Source organism: Nelusetta ayraudi, unplaced genomic scaffold (genome assembly GCF_046127955.1).
Source record: "Nelusetta ayraudi isolate G7.1 ecotype Tasmania unplaced genomic scaffold, CSIRO-AGI_Nayr_v1 ptg000008l, whole genome shotgun sequence".
Lineage (NCBI taxonomy): Eukaryota > Metazoa > Chordata > Actinopteri > Tetraodontiformes > Monacanthidae > Nelusetta > Nelusetta ayraudi.
The window spans coordinates 5,621,079-5,642,500 of NW_027466058.1; the positions used below are offsets into that span (position 1 = coordinate 5,621,079).

Below are 21,422 nucleotides of genomic sequence, written 5' to 3' on the forward strand. Positions count from 1 at the left end.
AATATCGCCTCTCAACACCACACTGAGGAGATGCGGTACCAGTGTACATCTTTAAAATGTTTTCCCCCCCTCCATCCTTAAGAAAAAACGAACAAACAAACAAACAAACCTCAAAACCAAACACATAGAATCGTCTTCGAGAGGTGAGGTTTGTATCTGGTTGGTTCCCAGGTGTCCGCATCCTTGCCCCGGGCTACTGATCTGCTGCCTCCGCCTGGCTGGCTGGTTGGCTGCAGAGCAGAGCAGAGCCTGGTGCCTGGAGTGGGACGGGCAAAGAGGAGGAAAACCTCCGTCCCCGTCCCGTCCTCCACTTTTTAATGAGCGCTGCGATCATGCAGGAGTGAAGAGGTCCAGGTGGAAACACTTCAGTGTACGCACACACGCCGGGCTCGACACTTCTCCTCTCAATGAACGCGTATATTTAGGATCCGCTAAATTAAGAAGGAAAAAAAAAAAGACCAACGGCGCGGGGATCGCCTTCAGGACCGCTTGAACTCCACAGGTAAGTGATGATTTTTGGACGGAGAACCACTGTTTTGGTGCTGCTTTGCGTGATGCCATCGTGAGATGTTTTTTTCATTCATGTTTTCATGTTAAACGGCGCTCAAAAATATCCACAGCGTTCACGCAATTCAGCGCGTCTCTGCGTGGTTTTGCGCTTTTAAATTCAATCACATTTACCCCTTTACCTCCATGACCCCCGTGTTTAATTTTCAACTGGCTAGATTTGACAAGCTACCCAAATAAACTCAACGCGTCTCCAGTTTCACTGACTTAAGGTCTCTGTTTATTTTTTTCCCGAGTTTTTCCTCTTATTAAGCACACTCGCCCCCTTTTACCAGATGGGGTTTGTGGGTGAATGAAACCAGCCATGTCAGGATCATTCATAATACACTCGTTCCTAAATAGGGCAGCTTTTTATTTTTATTTTTATTTATTATTTTGCTCTTTGAGGTTGTTGAGTGTACTTTTATTTTGAAATGAGCTCATTTTCCAGCCTCTCTTGGGAGGCGGCAAATCATGTGGTTGATTTCCTCACCATTTGGGTTGTCATCATCAGGGTGTGTGTGTGTGTGTGTGTGTGTGTGTGTGTGTGTGTGTGTGTGTGTGTGTGTGTGTGTGTGTGTGTGTGTGTGTGTGTGTGTGTGTGTGTGTGTGTGTTCGGGATCCTTATCAAGCTCAGGTGGTCTCTGCACAATGTGTCCAGCAGCAGGCCCCAGCATGCGCTTGGAAAACTGTGCCAGGAATCAAAGCGATTCAACCAGTTCGGTGCCTGCATGATAAACAAATACTCTCCCTATACGTGGCAGACACACGAAGGGCTACAAGAAATGACCTTGTAGAGACATGTTGGCGTCCATGAGTGTCTGATCTCCCCATTAGCTCTTTGCTTGGCTTGTTGCTACAACACATTGGCATATCCAGCTGCACAGCTCTGACACCTGTGAATGCAGGGATTAAACGCTCCCTGGCGCTGGCTGGGAGTCGGGGGGGGTGGGCATAGAGATACCAGCCATCAACCGGCAACCATTGTGAAACCGTGCTCAAGGGCTGCTGCCCGTGATGCATAATAAGCCTCAGTCCACTTTACAGCTTATCCGAGCTGCATTTACAGTAGCCACGCGGGACTTGGAATGCGTCTGCATTTGAGATGGATTAGGTTTGAAGTGCGTGCCTCACGCTGGCTGATCCTGCGTGTGGCTGCTGCGCAAATGTATGGAGCTGACCACCGGTTGATGAGGAAGGGATGGAATGAATGGGGATGGAGGGGCCGCGGCGTGTGACGTGTATATGATCGGTGCCTGTCGGCAACGTCCTTCACGTGCTTCATTCACGATGTGGTGAGAAGTTCTGCCTGCGTGAAGTATCCACGCTAAATGGTCAGATTTCCCATTGCAGGAGAATTCGTGTTTTGTTCTGAAATCGTATGCAAAAAGCTTTGTAATCCTATGTTGGTTTTGTACATGTAATCCACATTGCATTGAAACACGCCGTAATTCCTCAAGCTATGCAGTCTCTTAGCAGCCCAGACTCACTGCACAGAAACTTTTAATCTCCCCTGAAATGAATTTTTCTTTTTCTCTGAGTCAGTATTTCGACACTTGGGCTTGAGCTGCATCTGAGGAGATGCAGGGGATGCATAAATCTAAGAGTGATGGCACTGCCCTTTATTTGCAATTTAACACATTTGCTTTTAAAATGTGCACCACCGACTCACAATGTCATGCTGACCGTGTTTGATTGATAGTTGAAGGAAGTGTCGGGTCCGAAAAAGCCTTGCATACATTGGCTTGGAAAACATGCAGTAAGTTACTCCAAGTGTCATCCATCAGTGTCGGGGGTTTCAGGAGGGAGTGTGTGTGTGTGTGTGTGTGTGTGTGTGTGTGTGTGTGTGTGTGTGTGTGTGTGTGTGTGTGTGTGTGTGTGTGTGTGTGTGTGTGTGTGTTGCTGCAGGTCCCCATACCATTCGGGTAGCTACTGCAGAGGAAAGTCCTCCGTGTGTTTGCGAAAGGATGTCGCCTTGTTTGCATTTCTCTGCCTTGAGACGGACGCTTTTCCAGTAGGGATGTAAACAATTACTCGGTTATCGATTAGTTGTCGATTAAGAATTTAATCCATTCAAATAAATTAGTCGCAATTAATTGAACATTTTGATATCATTATAATAGTGGAGTGACAGGAGAGAGCAATTCACCTGCAGATACTGTGATGGTCATAATATACCTAGAAAAAGTAACAAGTTAAAGTCAGAGGATAAATGTTTAGGGTGTTTTTACTGTTCTCTAATGTAAAAATGGGTCACATTGGACGCTCAACATTATTTAAGGGTTAAATAATGTGTTCCTTACAGGTTTTACATTGTGAAATTTAGGTTCACAGGAAAAAAATCACCGCTTGTCAATCAATCCTTAATTGATTGATAAGGTCAATCAACTAACAATTGATGAATCAATTGACAATTTGCATCCCTAGGTTCAAGGTGTGCAGACATGAAAACCCCCAAAATGAAATCATGTTACTGTCATTGTTTTGCTCACTTCATTATTTGCAATGTTATTTAAGCACCTCTCAGATGCAGATGGCCTTCTTGCAAAGGAAGATTCGGGTTATTCTACACAACCGAACAGAAAGCGACAATGAAACTGCCCGTGTGACGTGATTTTAATCTTGGCATCCTTCATCCTGGGGCCATTTTTTTTCAATCTCTTGATTTGAACACAAGCTTGTGTAATACTTCACGTTTTCATTGAATAATCCATGTTGTGCCAATGTAGATCGCCACCAGTTAGACAACGTGTTTAGCCACATATAAAATAGATGAAGATCTCTCCCTCAGTGTCAGTGTCTTGTATTCCTCAACCGAGAGTCTCTCACAGAAGTGCAGACTCTCACAGAAGTGCTTCCTGTGCACTGTAGGGTTCAAGGGGCAGACTTCCCTTCAGGTGTACATATGCCAGATCAGGTTTGTGGCTGAACGAGGCCCCACTGAGTCACCTCTCGTGCGCTGCAGGTCGACCCTCCTGTACGCTGTGGTGCGCATATCTGCCCCCGGCTTGTTCCCGGTGTACAGCCTCGCTTTCCCCCCGCGAGGACAAATTGGAAGCCCTGGCTGCGAGGCTGCGAGCTGCCTGTCAAAGCACAAATGCCGTGGAAAAGTTATGTCTGTGCTCATGAGTGTCACGTAAAAATGTGAGCCTGATCTATGGAAGATACGCAAGCTGCAGCTGTGCTGATCCTGCGATTTATGAGTCGTGAGTTACCAATTTCAATGAGTTGATTATGACGAGTGACTTCAGGTGCCACCTGTGGGTAGAAACAAACACGTGCGTGGCTGTTGTTTAGTATGGTCCCCAAAACTTTTTTTTCACATCAAGAAATATCAAGAAAGAAAGTCCCAGTGATCTTTAACTTTCAGCAGAATAAAAGCATGGTTCTTTAACTGTTTTCAGTCCTTATTTTTCCTAGAAGTGTGTTCCTTTCCATGCAAAATGTTTATTCTTGCACCGTGCGGGATCCCTGTCTTCCCTTGGCCACCATCGGCCCTTTTTCCCGACGTGCAGCTCAGAGGTTGCGCCGAGGATAAGACTTTCCCAGGTCTGTCCTCCGCCCCCCCGCCCCCGGACGGGCCAATCTCATCGTCTAGTCTCAAAATAATTGTGACACGTACGGCGGCATTAGCGGTGGCGTGTCTGACGTGGCCTCCGAGGTCGCCCGCACGATCACATGGCCAGGTTGAACCTGCTGTGTGTGGCGGGCAGGGACAGACGTTACGCCAGCGCCGGTGGGAGGTACGGCATTCCTCTGTTAACAGGGAGGTCTCGGTCATCAACTCCCAGCGTTTTGCCAGAGAGGGGGACTGTTCGTCCTCGGGCCCGAGCCAGGCTTTTCTCTCACTCAGACAGACAGCAGCGCTATCATCAGTACCGTTGGACCTCTTTTTGTTGTCACACGTGACTTTGCAAGCGCTCAACTATTCATTCTGAGTGACAAACAAAGCTTTTTTTTTTCTTTCTTCTTTTTTTTTTTCTGTAAACTTCAATTCTGCTTGATGTGGCCGATGATGTCAGTTCCCCCCCCACCCCCGTACCTTACATCTCAGTGGGCTCTCTAATTGACTCTGCAACTTACAGTTGTCACACAATCCAGATGTTTCTCTCCACAGCAGTGGCGCTGTGGAGCGCTCTGCAACAACAAACAGCGGAGTGGCTGAAACTGGCATTTTCTTCCTCCAGACTGTTTATTAGCGGCGCTGGCTGTTAGGAGGCAAGATGGGCTTCACAGGCCGCAGTCTGTCTGCTGTTTATCAAAAAAAATACCCCCGGAGAACGTGTCTCTGTGGCACTGGGTTTACTCTGAGCAGCCTCCATCTGACGCGGCAACACTCATCACACTCACCAATGTTGACCCAAGTGTCCTGGGTTTCTTTCAGCGAGTAAGCAGGAAGCAGGAAATGGGGTTTTGGCGGATGAAAGTGACATTTTTTTTGGCTGCTCCTCCTCTGCTTCTAAGGTTAGGAGGTTGTGTAAGGACGTCTGGCTGACCCGCTGAACCGGCGCGCCACTCACCATGAGCAGAGCATCCCTCAGAGCCGTCTGCCTCGGTGAGCAGCTCTTAAACATAATAATATAAATATGATGTCAGTGTCCACTGTAATCTGGCGGCTGGCTCCCTCCGTATCGGTTTTCTGTGCAAACAGCTTGCATCCTCTGCATGTAAACGTGACTCAGGCATCATTATGTGACCTTGTCTGCTATTATTGTGAAACTGAAACTCCCCTCTGGCTGAACCGCAGTGCTGCTCCTGTGCTGCGCTGCCTGGGCCAAGCCCAACGGATCAAAGAACAAGAAACCAAAGCAAGGTAGACATCACCGCTGTCCTGCCCGGACCTATAATCTCCCGTGTTGTTGGTGCCTTCACTGGCTCTCCCTTTTTTTCTCCTTTATTTTTTATGAATTGAGTTAATTTTTTTAATAACACAATGAGTCTTACTTTTGAATATGTCTCTGTAACTTGAAGACTTTCAAGAATGATCCAAAAAATCTTTTTCTGTTTTAACAATAATACAGTATATTTGATTGTGGTTATTGTGTATGGAAGCATATTGCATTCACTTGGAAAGGCAAAAGCGCTGTTTTTCGGGGTAATTATTTCTGTTTTTGGGGGTAATTTATTTTTATGGTTGTTTTTTTTTTTGTTTTGTTTGTTTTGTTTTGTTTTTGCTGATTTTTTTCCAGAATCATTTTCTATTTTTTCTCCCGAGTTTAGAGAGCATCTGAAACAATTGCATCATTTCCTGTATTGAGAGCTGGATTTAATGGAAGCAAATTTAATTTGACCTGGGTTTAAGACACTGGGAGACATAGATGATATTACCCTTAGTTTGTCGTCTTTACGCAGGCACCTGTGTTGACCGGGTACAGTAGAAAGTTGAAGATGGGGCATGTGCGAGGCAGTAGCATGAGCGACCATAGATTCACAGGGAGTCTCTTGCAGGTTGACAGTTTTCTTGCGGGATTTCAAAGTATCACAATAGTTAACGATTAATGATTAAAAACACCCAGGTAAACAGGGCTGAAAAAATTACCACGAGAAACAGGGAAAAAACTGGTCAGAAAAAAATAAATAAATTACTCCAAAAACATTTTGGGTAATTATTCCAAATTAATTACTTGGAAAAACAGCTTTTCTTTTTCTCGAAGTGAATGCAACGTGCTTCCGTAATTGTGAAATTGATGTGTGATGTCACTGTTATTGATTACCCATGAGAATTCTTTTCTGAGCAGCCGCACTAACAGCTTATTTTTCAGTCCATGAAATGCTTCGGAAAGTCAAAAAAGGAGCACTCGTGATTACGAATTCATCACTATTACAGTTTATCGAAAACCCTGACAAATCAATTGACTGTTCAGTAGCGTTCGACAGATGTTGAACCTCTTGTAGACACACTTTTTAACCATCCTCAAACGCTGTTTGACGTCCACCTTTCTCCCCTGCAGTCATCCCAGCCATCGAGTGTGATGTCAGAGCCGGAAAGATCAACCTCCCGGAGTTCATCGTCAAGTGTCCCGCTCACTGCAAGGAGACCAAGCAGCAGGTCTACGGGACGGGGGTCTTCGCCTCCATCTCCAGCATCTGCAACGCAGCCATCCACAGGTAAACGACGGGCAACCGGCGGGGTTCGTTTGCTTGCGGCTGCTGCTGCTGCTGCGGCCCGACGTTTGTCTTTTGACGGCCTCGCGTGTTTGTGTCCGCTCACAGCGGCGTCATCACCAACACAGGCGGGAAGGTGATAGTGAGGAAGATGGCCGGCCAGAACATCTACAAGGGCAGCAACTCAAACGGCGTGCGCTCGCTGTCTTTGCCCAAGTGGCGGGAGTCGTTTGTTGTCTCAGGTATCGTTCGCCAAGCGGAGGCGATGGCAAACACAGCTCTTTAAACTTTACCCCCAAGCCTAACTGCTGCCTCTGCTGCTTTCCAGTGGGGAAGCCCAAGAAAGGAGTCATCTACCCATCCACTCTGGACTACGTCCCATCAAGACCAACCTACGTCAAAACAAGTGAGAGGAGGCTTGTTTGTTTTTTCATATTCTTTGGCAACGAGTTGAATTTAGTTCAAAATATTTAGTGGGGTCTTATTTTTTTTAGTGTAGACATGAATAGATTAAACTGAGGGAGGTTTTACATTGACATTTATTCACTTCAACAAAGATTGAAGGTCCTGTGTTATGCAAAATTCACTTCACTAATGATGCTTTAAATCTGTAATATGTGTCTGTAGCCTTTTAGGGAACCATTTGAGAACTTTTTATGAAACTTTTTTTAAGCGCATGCTCAAACACTGTTCTGACGATAAACCTTTTGTGACATCACAAAGGGCTCTCTCTCAGATTACAGACACCCTACCCCAACCCAGGTTTATCTTACCTTATAAACATGCGGAAGGTACAACTAAGAATCAGTTTCAGAAGGAACTTTAAGGGGTCCCGGTGCACAAATCCAGTTGCTTTTCTATGTGTGAACACAACAAGTGTGCTGTGGCCTGTGGCTGATAGCCGCCAGAAGAGGTGACTTTGGGCACGCTTCCAAGGAGGCCTGGAAGGGTAACAGTTGCCGGGCGGGCATGCATAACTGTGCCCAGACAAGGAAGTGTGAGCTGCTGCGTATAAAATTCTCCTGTTTAGACCAAAACAAACATGGCTGCACTCTGTAAATGGTAAAAAGCAGGAAGCCAGTTTGTCACCAAAGTAAAAAAAAGAAAGTGACAGGGCCGCCGTCGTGGATGTGTCCTGCACAGGATGACATGGTGAACCAGTCTGAGCAGCGGTCAACCTAAATGAGTGTTTCTCTTTCTTCGTGTCGAGCGTGGACGCCTTTGCGAATCCACTCAGCGCACACCGCCACCTACTGTTATGGCCTGTGTCCTCATGCAGGCCTGGGATTTATGGATGGCCTTACTTTCGCTAAGGGCCGACCACAGGTGGAGAGAATAAAGCATTTTTGCTCGAGGCTGCAAAAGTGAGGGCTAAATATAATGTTTTCGCAGAGATGCGAGGAGTGTTTTGTGATTGTAAATCACCTGAAGCTGCCCCAGCGAAGCCTAGGATGACCGGCAAAGACCAGAAAATTGCTATAATAAGGGACCTTAACTGTAACCTAAAACATCCATAATCTGCGACACTTTACTTTGAGCGCAGTTTTAACCCCAGATCTCAACTCATCCCTGGGCCCACAAATCATCCTGAGGTCACTCATGATGCCTGGGTAGTGTTCAACGTCACTCTGGTTGAATTAGGAGCCTTGCGTTCTGCCGCCGTCCCGCCGAAGAATGCCAAAAATGCACCAGCGCCGAGCGGGCCGCGGAAGACGCCCCGTCATCCGTCTCACGCGGCGCTTTTCAGCTGTCATCTCCTGGCAGGTCAAAAAGACAGCAAGGCGCCTGCGGTCACCACGGCGCTGCCCGCCACAGCAGCCCCGGAGCCCACCACCAGCGCCGCCCCGGAGCCCACCACCACCATTGCCACCACCACCACCACCACCACCCCCACCGTGGCTCCCACCACCACCACCACCACGACCCCTCCGCCGCCGCCCACCACCACCAAGGCTCGAGCTGCAGTCCATAAAGTCAGGGACGCAGGTGACTTGAAGCTCACACACGCTCTTTATTGATCCACATCAGTGTGTCCAAACCAGTGGATCTTCTCTTCTGGCTCTTCTCTATGTAGGATTGTGTTTTTGCGTCGGCATAAAACACAATCCCTGCCTTCCTGCGGCCTGTGCGCCAACCTCTCGCCGAGAAACCAAAACTAACACCCTCGGCCGTAGGAGCTATCATTTGACCACGGCAAATGATTGCAGCTTGTAATTACGAGTCGCACCTGCAATTACGACAAATTGCAGCCGGGGGCCCGTGACGGTGGGGATCGGCGCGCCGCCCGACCTGCGCGGCGCGCTTGATCGCCAGACCGTCCGCGGGAGCCTTAATAAAACGCAACCATCTCTGGCCACTAATCAAAGTAAGTCATCTTCCCCCGGATTGAAACTCAGCCAGTAGACAGTGCCGCAGTATCTGAAGGTATGTGTGTATACGCGATGGGCTGTTTGCCAGACAACCCTCCCCTCCCTTCATTTTCTGTAACATTATCGCTCCCTCCGCCATATCGGGACCCTGTTTGTCTTTTTCTTCTGTCCAGGCAGCATTCACCCGTACCTTGCCTCCGTGGCAGCTGCGAGTTCAAGTAAGTGAAACTTAGCCAACACGGGTCAACACGTTCTGTTTTTTTTTTTTTTTCCCCCCCGCCTGCTGGCATGAAGGAGCTGCGCCGGTGTTGCTTTACAATGGAATGTCCAGCAATATGCATTTAAATCCAGCATGAAGGGTTTGACTTCTAATCAGGCTTCTGGGCACTTCAGTCACCCAGATTTGGAATATGAACGTTTTTTTTGCGATCATCTTTTTCTTTATGGAGCTTTAATTTTGACAGGTATTTATGCAGAATAGTTTTTCTTAGTTTAAAGCCCATAAAGGTGGGGACTTTTTAAATGAAATCCAAAAGGGAATCTGCCAGATTTGCACCAATTTACATGGCCTTTTTTCAACACTGGTGTAGGACAGACACAGAATGGCCAAGGGAAGAGTGTCAGCCCAGGTATGTTGAGACCGCCACTGGTTCTTGCAGCACTTGGAAAGTGCGTCACCTGATTTGCCTCAGCTTTGAACTAAACCCAGACATTTTCTCAAAGTATTCAGAGGAAGCGCCAGCCCAAATAGGTTCCCGCAACGTGCCAGTCCAGGTAAAACCAAGCTGTAATCCATCTCGTGTGTGTGTGTGTGTGTGTGTGTGTGTGTGTGTCTTCCCTTAACCTCCTTGCATGTCGCATCTGCGTTGTCGGTCAATTGCTGCTCTCAGTTAGTCTCCTAACCCCGAGCCATAACCAGAATCTTCTCTCTGAGAGCTTCTGTGTCGTTGCGATTCACCGAGAGCGCCGTTGAATTTTAAGGATTTTAAGTTTTCACTGCATCCATTACATTACCCTTTTGAGTTTAATGAGCTTGTTTTTATGGAAGTTTACGGTCGCGCCAGCAGTTCTGTGGTCTAATGAGATGTTTGTGTTCAACTTTGGTCTCAGGTCTGCGCAGACCAGAAGCAGGGTCAGCTATGAGGAGACCGCCGTCCTCTCCAGTTGGTCCAGGTCAGTCCTCATAATTTGCACACACACACACACACACACTAGTGGGGAATGTGAATGGCGGGCCGCGTGATGGGGGACAGAAGCCTCTGTTGGGACAAGAATCCAGGAGACCTGCTGTAAGTCTGACCCTCGTGTTTTAGCGCCAATAAGCTCTTGTGATCTTCACCTGAGGGTCACCACTAATCCCGCTCCCATCAAGCATCTCAGCTAACATTCCTCTCCCCGGTAACTGCTGCCGTCTGTCATCAGGCACGTCCTCTCGTACCTGTTTGCATTTAACAAGGCAAATAAAGCCAAATATAAAGCCCCCGTAAACACACCCCTGCTCACATCCTCTCTGCTGTCGATATCACGCTGCGGAGAAAACTTCCAACTGCACTGGGAGCAAAACAGCTGGCCCGCATTTGCGGACGAATCCCGCAAAAACCTCCAGCTCTTGTCTGCCCTCCTGTCGCTCCCATTTTCCACCTTCTCATCCCCTCTGCCTGTTTCTCGCCGCTGCAAACAGCTTTTAACAAGGTTCAGCCGGCCCCACCCGAGCGGACGCCAGCCAAGAGCCAGCCCAACACCGGTAAGTGTCTCCAGACTCCCGAGTTAGGCGCTCGCTGACGAGGGCGGGGGGGGGAGGAATAGACAAGTCCGATCAAACGGGAGAGAAGGAGGGTAAGGAGAACGCACTCGGTCTGAAATAATGTTTACGCTCTCGTGGGCTGCGGCTTGAAGCCCGGCCTTCCGCTACGAGCGCGGGGCAGAGGTGCAATTATAGTCAAAACACAACGCCGGCTGCGAGCGAGCGCGCCGATATGGCGCGGAGATAAACGCCGACGCGAGACGGCGGCGGCGGCGGCGAGCTCTCGACTCCTCTCCGTCCTTCCCTTGATAAGACCACGATGAGAAATGCACTCTGTCAGTGCCGTAATAACATCTTGCGACAGATCCCATCTGGTCTAGCCTCATCGTCTACCTTGTAAAAAGCCAGCAGGCAGAGGAGGAGAGAGATGAAAGAAGCAGCAGCAGCAGCAGCAGCGGCGGCCCCGGCGCTGCTCCCCAGTCGAGCCGGAGCGACCTGATCCCCGGGATCTGCGTCCAGTCTCCCGCCTGTCGAGAATAGCTCGCCACTCAGCCGGGACCAGACTTGGCTCACTCAGGAATGCGCCTCTGCTGTTGCTTTTGTGGAATGCGAGAAAAAAAAAACATGAATCCCCTAAAATTACACCAAAACTATATCTGCACTATGCAAATTATGGTCTATTGGTCTATGGTCTATTGGGTCGAGACCCAAAAGTGGTCCTCGGATCTGTTTTGATTGGTTTGCGGCTTCGTGGGCAGTTTCCCCTTTTTGCAGGGGGGAAATCTGATTTTAAAATACATATTCATATCGAAAATATTGAGTATTTCTTTTGCAGGACAAACAACGATTATTTTTTTTTGATAAAACTACAAAAGACAATAGAATAAATTATTTCAAATTTTTAAAGAAAAATAGCAAACAAATTTCCCTTTTGGGAATGAACTGCATCAATCCTCGCTGGGTCCAGTAAAGTTACAACATTTACAGTCTTCGTAACCAAACAAAGATGAGTCCCTTGGGATTATTGAAGTGAGAATCTCACTTTCACCAAACTTCACTGAAAAACGAACAGGTTCTTCATAAACAAAGATGAAGTTCACTTATTTGGAAATAAAGTGAAGACTTAAGAACCAAACACAAATGAATCCCCCTGTGGATAAAGTGATGACCTTTAACTGTCCTTCACCAAACATCACTTTTAAAATTTCAATCATCTTTAACAACGATGAATGAATAAAGTGCAAAACTTTCACATTTTGTAAAACAACTCGGGGCACACAGCCTGGAAGCATTCGAGAGGAAAATCGATTTTAAAATTTTCCCTTTTTTTTTTAACATCGTCTTGACTAATAAATCCTAATAAACAGCCCTACTAGACGTGTTAGAAAGTGGGCTGCGCTTTTATTTTTGTGGAATAAATTTGAGTGTGGTGGAATAAGTTTGGGCGGCGACTTCATTATCAGGACAAAAGGTATGGGTCCTGAGACTCCACCACTTGAGAACCACTGCTGTATTGCATGATACGGTTTCATCAGTGCAGCACCAGCCGTTCTGGGGGCCGCGCAGCATCGTCTATCTGACTGACGCAGCCATTCCCATCAACATCCTTAAGGCCGACGCGATGCTTTAAAGATCCCCTCTGGGACATTCTTTAGCGTTGGGGAGAGGGGTCAGAGGTCAGGGTGAGCCCACCGCTCAGTGTCTCTGGAGCCGGCAGGTATTCTCTCTCAAGGACAGCTCCTCCGCCGTGGTGGTGGACGTTTGCCGACTCTGGAGGTTTGAACTCCTGCAGTTTATGAGTGGAAGGGTTCTTCGCCCCGGTCGCCCTGCCACCCGGCAGCCTCAAACAGATGTTTGGCTTTTACAGCTCTGCTTTTCTGGCAACGTTACGATCCCAATTTGGACCTGTGTTTTATACATATTATGTCCAGCTGACAGCCTGTCAGAACGTTAAAAGACGTTAACGAGGCTCTGTTAAAATTGCGTGGGGAAAGTGCGTAATACCTGAGGCCGCCGAAGACATCCTTAAAGGACCCAATAGGGCCTGATAAGTAAGTGATGTACAGAACTTAATGATAATAAAACAGCAATACAACACACAAAACATATGGAAAATACCTTATCTGCTTTACAGGACATAAAAAAACATTGTCAACTCATAACCATTGAAACAATATAAGACCTGATAAAAGAAGGTGTGTAAGAAAGAAATAATGAACTAAATGTCTCAAAAGCTGGGAGGCAACAGGTTCGCTCAAGGAAGGGTCTTCCTGTAAAAGTAAGTTTTGAGGCGTGATTTAAAGGAATGTATTGAGTTTGCTAACCTCAGATCCTCAGGCATTGAGTTCCATAGATGGATGGATGGATGGATGGAGAGATAGATAAATTCAAAAGAACAAGAGCAAGACGTTCAAGAGGCTTTGCATCAGGCGCCGACGTGGCCGATCCTTGTAAAGCACCTGTTTCTTCAGTAGTTAAAAAAAAAAAACAACAAAAAACGTGGCCACTGTCTGCTGCACGGCGCTGGGTCTTCAACCAGCCGCACATCAGGATAATCTCTGCCTCCTGCTATCTACACTGTCCCTGGTTTGACACCAACTTTAGAATAATACTCCCACGCTTGACTGGGCCGCTTGGCTGGGGTCTCCGAGCACGCCCCGGTCAACAAAGACCTCGCTGAGTAGCTGGCGCTGGATGGGAATGTCAGAGTCGGCCCGTGTGTTTGTGTAAGCCACCCAGCCACCGCAGGCAGAGGTTAACTGGAGTGAGTTGTCAAAGCTCAGTCACTCGGTTGAGACGGATGCAGCAGGCGGCCAAGGCTGCACTCCAACCGTCTCAGCCTTCAAGTTCCGATGAGCCAAGTTAAAGTGCGGGCCCATCCAAAGGCCACATGCACGGTTCCAAGGATGCGATTTGGAGTTGGAACGAGATTTTTTTTTGTGCTTGGAAGCTGCAGGTTGAAAAAAAAAACAAAAACCCAAAAAACTGAACACATTTGTTGTCGCCTGCAGCTCCAACACAACACACTTTCTCAAAGGGATGTGCTGGCCTTTGCCTCCCTTTGCCCCGCAGGCAGGAGTTGGGTCACTGACAACAAGCAGTCTCTCAGTCGCCGTCTGTCTCGAGCGACTGCTGTGTGTTTTCGGTCTCCGACTCGGCGGAAGATCATCTTGTGCATACTCCACTAATAACGTGACTTGGTTTAAGTGGAGGTCACAAGCATGCTCCTCCCTGCACGCCTTGCGCTGAACGCCACTTTCTTTTAATCTCCCTCCGCACAGCTTTTCCCAGAAGGGATTGGGCCCCCCCTTCCTTTCCTCGCCCCGACTGGTTCCCTGGAGCTCGACGACCAGCAGGTACCAGACGTAAATAGATTCTGATCCCGTCCTGTCTCGTGGCTCGCAAAGAAACCCAATGCAACCAGTCCCAAAAAGGCTGGGATGCTCTTCAAAGTAAAACAGAACATGTATTTTCAGCTAATATAAAAAAACAACACAATATTTTTATATTTTTTTTATTGTAGCTTATTTAAGGCAGTTTTATATGTAAGGCAGGTTTACTTTTTCTGTGATGTTAAGTTTTTTTTTTTTTTTTAACATTACAAGTTTTGGAAGTTACCGATGGTGCTCTTTCTTTCACATTGCCATACAAATGAGACAAAATACGTATTTCTTTGACATGGCACAGTGTTCAACATGTTATGTGGCTAGAATTATCATCCTGTAAATATACTGTCAAAAAGTCAAACATATCTGCACAAAATGAGAACTGATAAACATCTCTAGAACAAAAATAATTGCAAATGAAGTACTTATTATTACATATTAGTGCAGGAAGCAGATCAAGCAACACAATTGCTTTTTTTTTTTTTATTCAAAGGAAAGAGTATCGTGATTGAACATGAAAGGAGCCCAATGTCTGCTGCAACATGAGCGTCTTTCACTGGGACCTCTCAGCAGGACAGTGCCAAGCCACATGCTGTTCTCCACACATCACTGTGGCTTTGGAGTGAAGGCATCTGGGTATTCGACTGGCCGGTCTGTAGTTAAGGCTTGTTCCCAATTAGAGAATACTATATATGCTTTATTGGATTAAGATCTGGAGACTGCCGGGGCCTTCTGGGTTCACTGAACTCACTGTCACGTTGAAGACACCAGTCTGGCCACTGTGGTTGTAAAGGGATGTACGTGGTCGGCAGCAGTACTCGGGAGAGGCCGTGTGGTTTGAACAGTGTTCAATTGATACTTGGGAAAAGCAAATATCCACCAACATTCTGGCATCACATCACTCGCAGCATCTTGGACCATTGGCACGAGGCTCAATCCATTTTTTCATGTTGTTTGCGCCAGATTCGGACCCTACTGTCCAAATCACGGCAGGAGCTGTGACTCAGCAGAGCAGGTCTGGGCTTTCCAATTTTGGTGAGCCTGTGTGGTGAAGCCTCAGTTTCCTGCCCGTCAGCTGGCAGAGGTGCCACCCACTGTGGTCCTCCGCTGCTGTACTCCCTCTGCTTCATGGTCTGAAGTCTTGGAGATGGTCTTCAGCACACCTCGGTTATAATGAGTGCTTGTTTTGGGTACTGTTGCCCATCAGTCACCTCAAACCAGCGTGCACACTCTCCCATGTGTGAAGGTTCCAGTAGAAGCTCAGTTTGTTTTTGTTATTGTTTTTGGAAATACTGAGACGACCGTGCCATGTCCAGAGTCACTCAATGTTAAATGGTCTCTCTAACCCTGATTTTGGTGTTTGAACACCAGCAGGTCGACATCCATGTCCCTACATGCATTGACTTTCTGCCATGGGATTGGCTGATAAGATATTGGCTATCTTATCTTCTACTATACAGTTGAACTGACTTCCGATTCATCTGTAGTACTATAGCTAGGACTATAATTGTTTTGTTTTGTTTTCTTCCATCCAGCTAGTCGTCGTCCTGGCCATTTCACATTGTTTTGCCCCGAGTTGATAAATAATGATAATATAGTAGAATAGATGTGCTGTACTTTATTGATCCCAAACCTGGACACAAAAAAATAAACAACACAGTAATTACAGTAATTACAAGAAACATTCAAGTCAATCTGTGTACAACAAACAAACGAGAGCAGATGCAACAGCAGGGATAAGCAGGTTTTTTTTTTTTAAACCATTAGTGCATTATTTGCCATTGTGTCCTGAAAAAGTCCAATGCATAATCTTAACTACTGTACCATCAGGTCAGTGTTGCGAGGATTGACTCATGTCTTTGTTTTTGCCCTAAACACCTTCGATGCAACGTCCCCCATAGTTGCTGATGCCTTCACCTTCTCTGCTGTACACTCAGATGTTAGTTACGCAGCTCCAGACTCGGGATACACGTGGACTGAGACCGACATGCCCGAAGTCACAGGTAAGTCAGGACACCACCGCCTCCTCACCCAGAAGGCAGCACGAGCATGACAGTTGGTGCACGCTGCCGCCCTGCCGCACGGGCACGTCGCTGCACCCGCTAGTCGCATGTGTGAACACGGCATGCATGCACGAACCGATACAGTCGAGTATCTGCGGACGGCATGTGTGTCTGTGTCTGTGTCTGTGTCTGTTGTAACTGACACCGTCTGTGAGTCTTGCCGTCTCTCGAGGTGTTAACATGCCATCTGCCCGCCATGTGAGAGGTTCTGGTGCATGTGCAAGTGAAGTGCTTAAGGCAGGTTCATTGTTTGTGCATGTGTGAGGGGGAAACACTGCGCGGCGATCGACCTTCGCACAGCCGATGTTTTCACCGGAGCGACAGATTGGTTCGGAAGACGCATGCTGCTCCTTCTGAAGTGGATTACGGGAGAACTAATGGGTTTTACCACGTCCCCCCCCCCCCACCTCCCCTCTAGCCTGGGATCACATGCCTGATATCTCAGAATATGAACGCTGGTTTTATAACTTTGGACCGTACCGTAAGTGTGTTTTCTTTTCTTTTTTTAATCCATAATTTCTATTTATGGGGTACTAACTAAGCCATGGGGTTCAGGTATAATGCTGTGACGTGTGCAGTTTGTGATTTCTTTGCACTCCCAGACATACAGTTGCTTCTTTTATGGAGGTAGTTCGTTTTTGTTTTTTTTCTGCATGCCCATACAGTCATTTCAGGAATAGAACCAATTTTTCACTTTGACAGAATGACCTAGAAATGACTCGCGCTCTGCGCTGTGCCTGAACACATCCTGATGGAGGGCAGAGCTGAGAAGCTGTTGACTGTGAGACCAGTTTTGACAAATCCTGTTCGGCAGAAGAAAAGGAGGGGAAAGGGATTATACATATACTTATGATGTGGGTGGAGGCTACAGGTGTGAAATGCGAGCACTCCATCCCGGGTAAAGAGGACCCTCGCTCCCTGTAGTCATGGTTGCAAAACTAAAAATAGAGGAGGGAATTTTTACGCCCTCAAATGTGGCGTTTTGGTTCGGCAAAGTCGGTGTTCGGGCTGCCCTGCAATTTGACGTTTTACTGAAGTTGGAAAAAAAGCATCAAGTGATCGTTGTTGATGTGCCGTTTCAGCATTAAAGATCAAACATACGCGCCCCGGTTAACTGTGTAACATTGATTCTCTTACAAAAAGCACTTTAGTCACCAAAATGTACCAAATGTTTTCCAACAATAATTCATCTTCATACATGTTTGAGCCTTTCAGTAAACTCCTCAGAAATGAAAAAAAGACCCCCTCCCCCCCACACACTTTTTCCGTCCATATGGAAAGTCCAACAAAGTGCTAGTCATTCGCTGCAGACACAGGGCTGAACGTGCAGTATTTTTAGGACTGTGAAGTTTTTTTTTAAAGATATGAAAATGTGCAGTGCAACAATATGTATTTACCCCCCTTTGCTTTCAAAAACACGCACATTATGCCAAAGATTGCTATCAGTCACCTTACATTCTTCTCTGCTTGTTGCAGAGTTCCCTCAAGCCTTTTTAGAGAGAAACACTTTTGACACACATTGGATTTGTTAATGTCCCAGTCTTAAAGATACAAAGAAAGCTAACCGCCTCTAAATGCGACCCATTGCTTTTGCACGATTTGCACAAAATGAGGAAAACCAAAGGCCTCACTTTTAGATTACAGGGCTACGGTTCAATCTGTTTTGACGACACGGCGGAGGGGCTGGGTTTGCAAGTATGCACGGTGCAGCCGAGCCTAGCGTGCGCTGCGGGACGAGTGGCACGCTGCGGCGTCCCGGGGGAAGGGACGTGTCGCGCCCCGTCGTCACTGGTGTCTCTCGTTTTCAGTGCCTCGTCCCTCTGACACGGACGGCCACCGCAAACCGCCAGTGGACGCGACGCACACCAGAGGTGAGCGCCGTGTTCCAGTCTCCCCGTCTCATTGTCCAGCAGGAACACAGCAGGAACACAGCCTCCTCCATCGCAAACTTCTTAGAAGCTGCTCGTCTTTCTCTCTGCTGTCAAGTAGCTTGACTCCTAAAGAGCGCTCCTTGAAGGTCCAGTGTGTAATATTTGATTTTTGGATTGATAAAAGCTTAATTCAGTGCCCATAATTGCATTTTAAAAAATGTATACTCGCAGTACAGTAAAAGTCCTTTGGATTTCCTACCCATAGAACAGTTCCTATGTGTATGTACCCCAGGACAAAGCACCAGACATAGGGTGTGACCGGGCCTTCTGCCGCTGCCCCTATGACACTTGCTTCCCTCCCACACCAAAACCTCCCACTCCTCTTTTAAATCTGCACTAAAACCTCACCTTTTTCAACTCGCCTTCTCCACCCAACTCCCAACTTTACCTGTATGTTTCATTGTGACTCAATAAAGGATTATTTTTGCTTGTTTGAGGGTTAGGATTTGTTGGCAAGCGACTTTGAGTAAAGAATACACAGGGTGTCCCCAAAAATCTGACATTTCAAAAGCAATTATCTTGAAAACTTTCAAGTCTAGCTCAATGCTCAATGTTCAGCAGTTTAGTTGTTGAACATCATAAGTTTATTATGGGACCGATTTCACAAGTGTTCAATATGTGCACCGCCTGACGTCAACTGGGTGCGTCGTGTCACAGCTGGGTGACTGTGTGCGAGCGTATGCTGAGACACAAAAATGACTTCTCTTTGGGAGTGAACGGCATGGCTCAACCTTGAAAACGGAACAAAAATAAAACTTTGATACATTCTGTGAAGATTTGAGGTTATTTCAACAAGAATTGCCAAAATCATTGGCCTGCCAAATGATGTCAATTTTCTTTGGGACACCCTGCACGTTGAGCGAGGGTTCTGCTCCCAGTTAGCTGCGGTCTTGCACCGCTATGTTTTTCAAGCAGTCGGTGTGGACTGTCCAGCCTGCCGGCAAGCACGTTTCATATATTAGGTGACCGCTTGCGTCCTCAAAATAACCAATGAAGAAGAAGATGGGCGAATTATGCAGGTCTGTGTGGGTAGTTCACTGGCAAGCTCGGGAGAGGGAGGGCGAGCGAAAGAGCGCTGCGATCTTAAATGTAACCACTTGACGCCGCTGTTTCATCTCAAAACCTGGCAATATTACACACTGAACCTCTCAGAGACTCCTTCAGAGAGACTCCTTCTCCTCTCCCGGATCAGCGCCGTTGGAGGTCCTTTCCTCTAATAACCTCTTTACTGCACAGCCCGGCATCACTTCTTTATCTGCTGCTTGGCGGCGCAACTCTGCTAACGCTGGGCTTGTGTGCTATCACCCACGCAGTGGAGCCGGTGGACGCCTGGAGGCCAGAGGCAAACCGCTATGAATCAGGTAGGACGGCTTCGCACTGCTCGTTAACGCTGCCCACAAACAGATCACCGTGGCACTCAGTCAGTCCCGGCGTGTGATTGCAAGTGGCCGGCGTTCCCAGGCTGGCCCAAGAAAAGGCATCGGTTGGATGTGCTTCAGCCACGTAATTGTAGCGGTTCTAGAATCAAAGGATGTCCGCGGATTAAACCACCGCCAGTTAGGCATGAGCTTTTGCCACGGCAACTGCCGACTTTGGTTTTCAAACCCTGTAAAAGTGGACGGCTGTGAGTTTTAGGATTTCTTCTCCAGACGTCGGCGAAAATAGCAGGCTTTGTAGAAGCGGTTGGCTGCATTTTGTAAAACATTTTATTTGCCTTTTTTTTTTTTTTTTTTGAGTGTATTCGCATGTGCTCAGTCTCACTATAAAGTCTGGTTTTAATGTCCACAGTGCCAGATGCAGTCGATTCTAACATGATAAAGTTGAGCGTTATTTATTTATTAATGAATTTGTTTATTAAACATCAGGAGAACACATTTTGACATGGCAGGATTAAAAAAAAATTGGAAGGGGGGAAAAAAAAAACAGTTTTCCTCTATTTTTAGGTTTCAACGTGAGGGAACCACAATCGGCACCCGAGTCAGTGCCAGTGTCACAGGGAAACCCAAGTAAGTTCACCTATAGACCACCTATTACTCATCATTCCTTATTGAGGGAGAATACTTAAATAGACTTTAAATATTAGTAATTGTTGTAAGATTGTTCCTGCCAATGCGGTGTAGAGGAACATTGTCTCGTGCTAACCAGTGTAATAAATGAAATTTAAAAAAGGTTTTGTTAAATGAGCTGTAATTTTCCACTGTCTTATGCAGACTGTAAAGTGGACATGGCCTTCCTGATGGACGGAAGCTGGAGCATTGGCAAGAGGCGCTTCAAAATTCAGAAAGACTTCCTGTCGGATGTGGCCCAGGCCATCAACGTGGGTGTAGCCGGGCCCATGATGGGAATCATCCAGTACGGGTGCGTTCACTCGTGCCCTCCGGGTCGAGACGTCAGAATGCTGACAGTGGTTTGAGATGCAGCAGAATATCAAACCATCTCGCCACTCACAGGGACGAGCCGGTGACGGAGGTCAGCCTCAACACTCTGAGCGGCTCCAGGGAGCTGAAGTCAGCCATAGACAAGATTGTGCAGAAGGGAGGCCTCTCCAATGTGGGTGAGTGAGCCGTCAGGGCCGCCCGCCCGCTACAGCGAAAACACAAGTGTGAAAGTGAAACGGGAGCAATTTTCGCGTCGGTTTACTACCCAGGCACATTTTCACAAGCGAGGGATGGAATTAAATCTAAATTTGCTGCGAGACGCCGTTAGCTAAATTACAGCCCTGTTTTGTCGTAAGTCGTGTTTTTTAGTTATTTATTTATTTATTTTTTGACTCCCTGACCAAAAAGCACTTGAGTCATCCAACTCCCGGGGGTCCGCTTTGTTTTTTTCTGCCTGGCTTGGTGCGTCAGTACGCGCCCGCTGCCACATGGCACACACTTTTTATGACTTGATGGATTTTCTCCTCACGTACGCGCTGCGTCGGTTGCCCAGAAGTGCTCTGTAATCATACACCGGGGTGCGTGGCCGTGGAAGCTTCCCCTATCCCCGACCAAATGATAGGATATCACATTATTTGTCATGGTGTACACTTAAAGTAATGCAGAGCGATGACCAGAATACGCAGCTTACCATGAATAGTTTCGATATGACAGTAAATTGCTTGCTTATGTCCAACCAAGTTTCAGCCGCCCCCCCACCCACCACCACCACCACCACCACCACCACCGTAGAGGACATAATAAGCACTTACAAAAATATGCTTTTTGAGAGTGTCCTTCATTTTTCATCCCTCTGTCTGTCTGTATTTTTACTCACTTGTTAAGCACAAACACTGCAAT

General features: G+C 47.1%; 1 protein-coding gene across 14 annotated transcripts in view; it reads left to right on the forward strand.

Annotated features, from left to right (window-relative positions):
• Positions 1 to 110: 110 nt before the first annotated feature.
• vit (vitrin) overlaps positions 111 to 21,422 on the forward strand; it is a 26,428-nt gene continuing 5,116 nt past the window's right edge. The window contains exons 1-20 of one of the 14 annotated variants that reach the window (XM_076018927.1): positions 111 to 502; positions 5,011 to 5,101; positions 5,294 to 5,359; positions 6,498 to 6,654; positions 6,760 to 6,893; positions 6,980 to 7,057; positions 8,416 to 8,637; positions 9,194 to 9,238; positions 9,611 to 9,649; positions 9,744 to 9,794; positions 10,131 to 10,193; positions 10,702 to 10,764; positions 14,046 to 14,120; positions 16,088 to 16,153; positions 16,632 to 16,694; positions 18,022 to 18,084; positions 19,458 to 19,505; positions 20,088 to 20,150; positions 20,355 to 20,502; positions 20,595 to 20,698. In XM_076018927.1, the coding sequence (XP_075875042.1) occupies positions 5,068 to 5,101; positions 5,294 to 5,359; positions 6,498 to 6,654; positions 6,760 to 6,893; positions 6,980 to 7,057; positions 8,416 to 8,637; positions 9,194 to 9,238; positions 9,611 to 9,649; positions 9,744 to 9,794; positions 10,131 to 10,193; positions 10,702 to 10,764; positions 14,046 to 14,120; positions 16,088 to 16,153; positions 16,632 to 16,694; positions 18,022 to 18,084; positions 19,458 to 19,505; positions 20,088 to 20,150; positions 20,355 to 20,502; positions 20,595 to 20,698 (1,582 nt within the window). In that variant the 5' untranslated portion in view covers positions 111 to 502; positions 5,011 to 5,067. The remainder of the gene's footprint in view (positions 503 to 5,010; positions 5,102 to 5,293; positions 5,360 to 6,497; positions 6,655 to 6,759; positions 6,894 to 6,979; positions 7,058 to 8,415; positions 8,638 to 9,193; positions 9,239 to 9,610; positions 9,650 to 9,743; positions 9,795 to 10,130; positions 10,194 to 10,701; positions 10,765 to 14,045; positions 14,121 to 16,087; positions 16,154 to 16,631; positions 16,695 to 18,021; positions 18,085 to 19,457; positions 19,506 to 20,087; positions 20,151 to 20,354; positions 20,503 to 20,594; positions 20,699 to 21,422) is intronic. The other 13 variants (XM_076018930.1, XM_076018932.1, XM_076018931.1 and 10 more) reach the window with 13 other exon arrangements.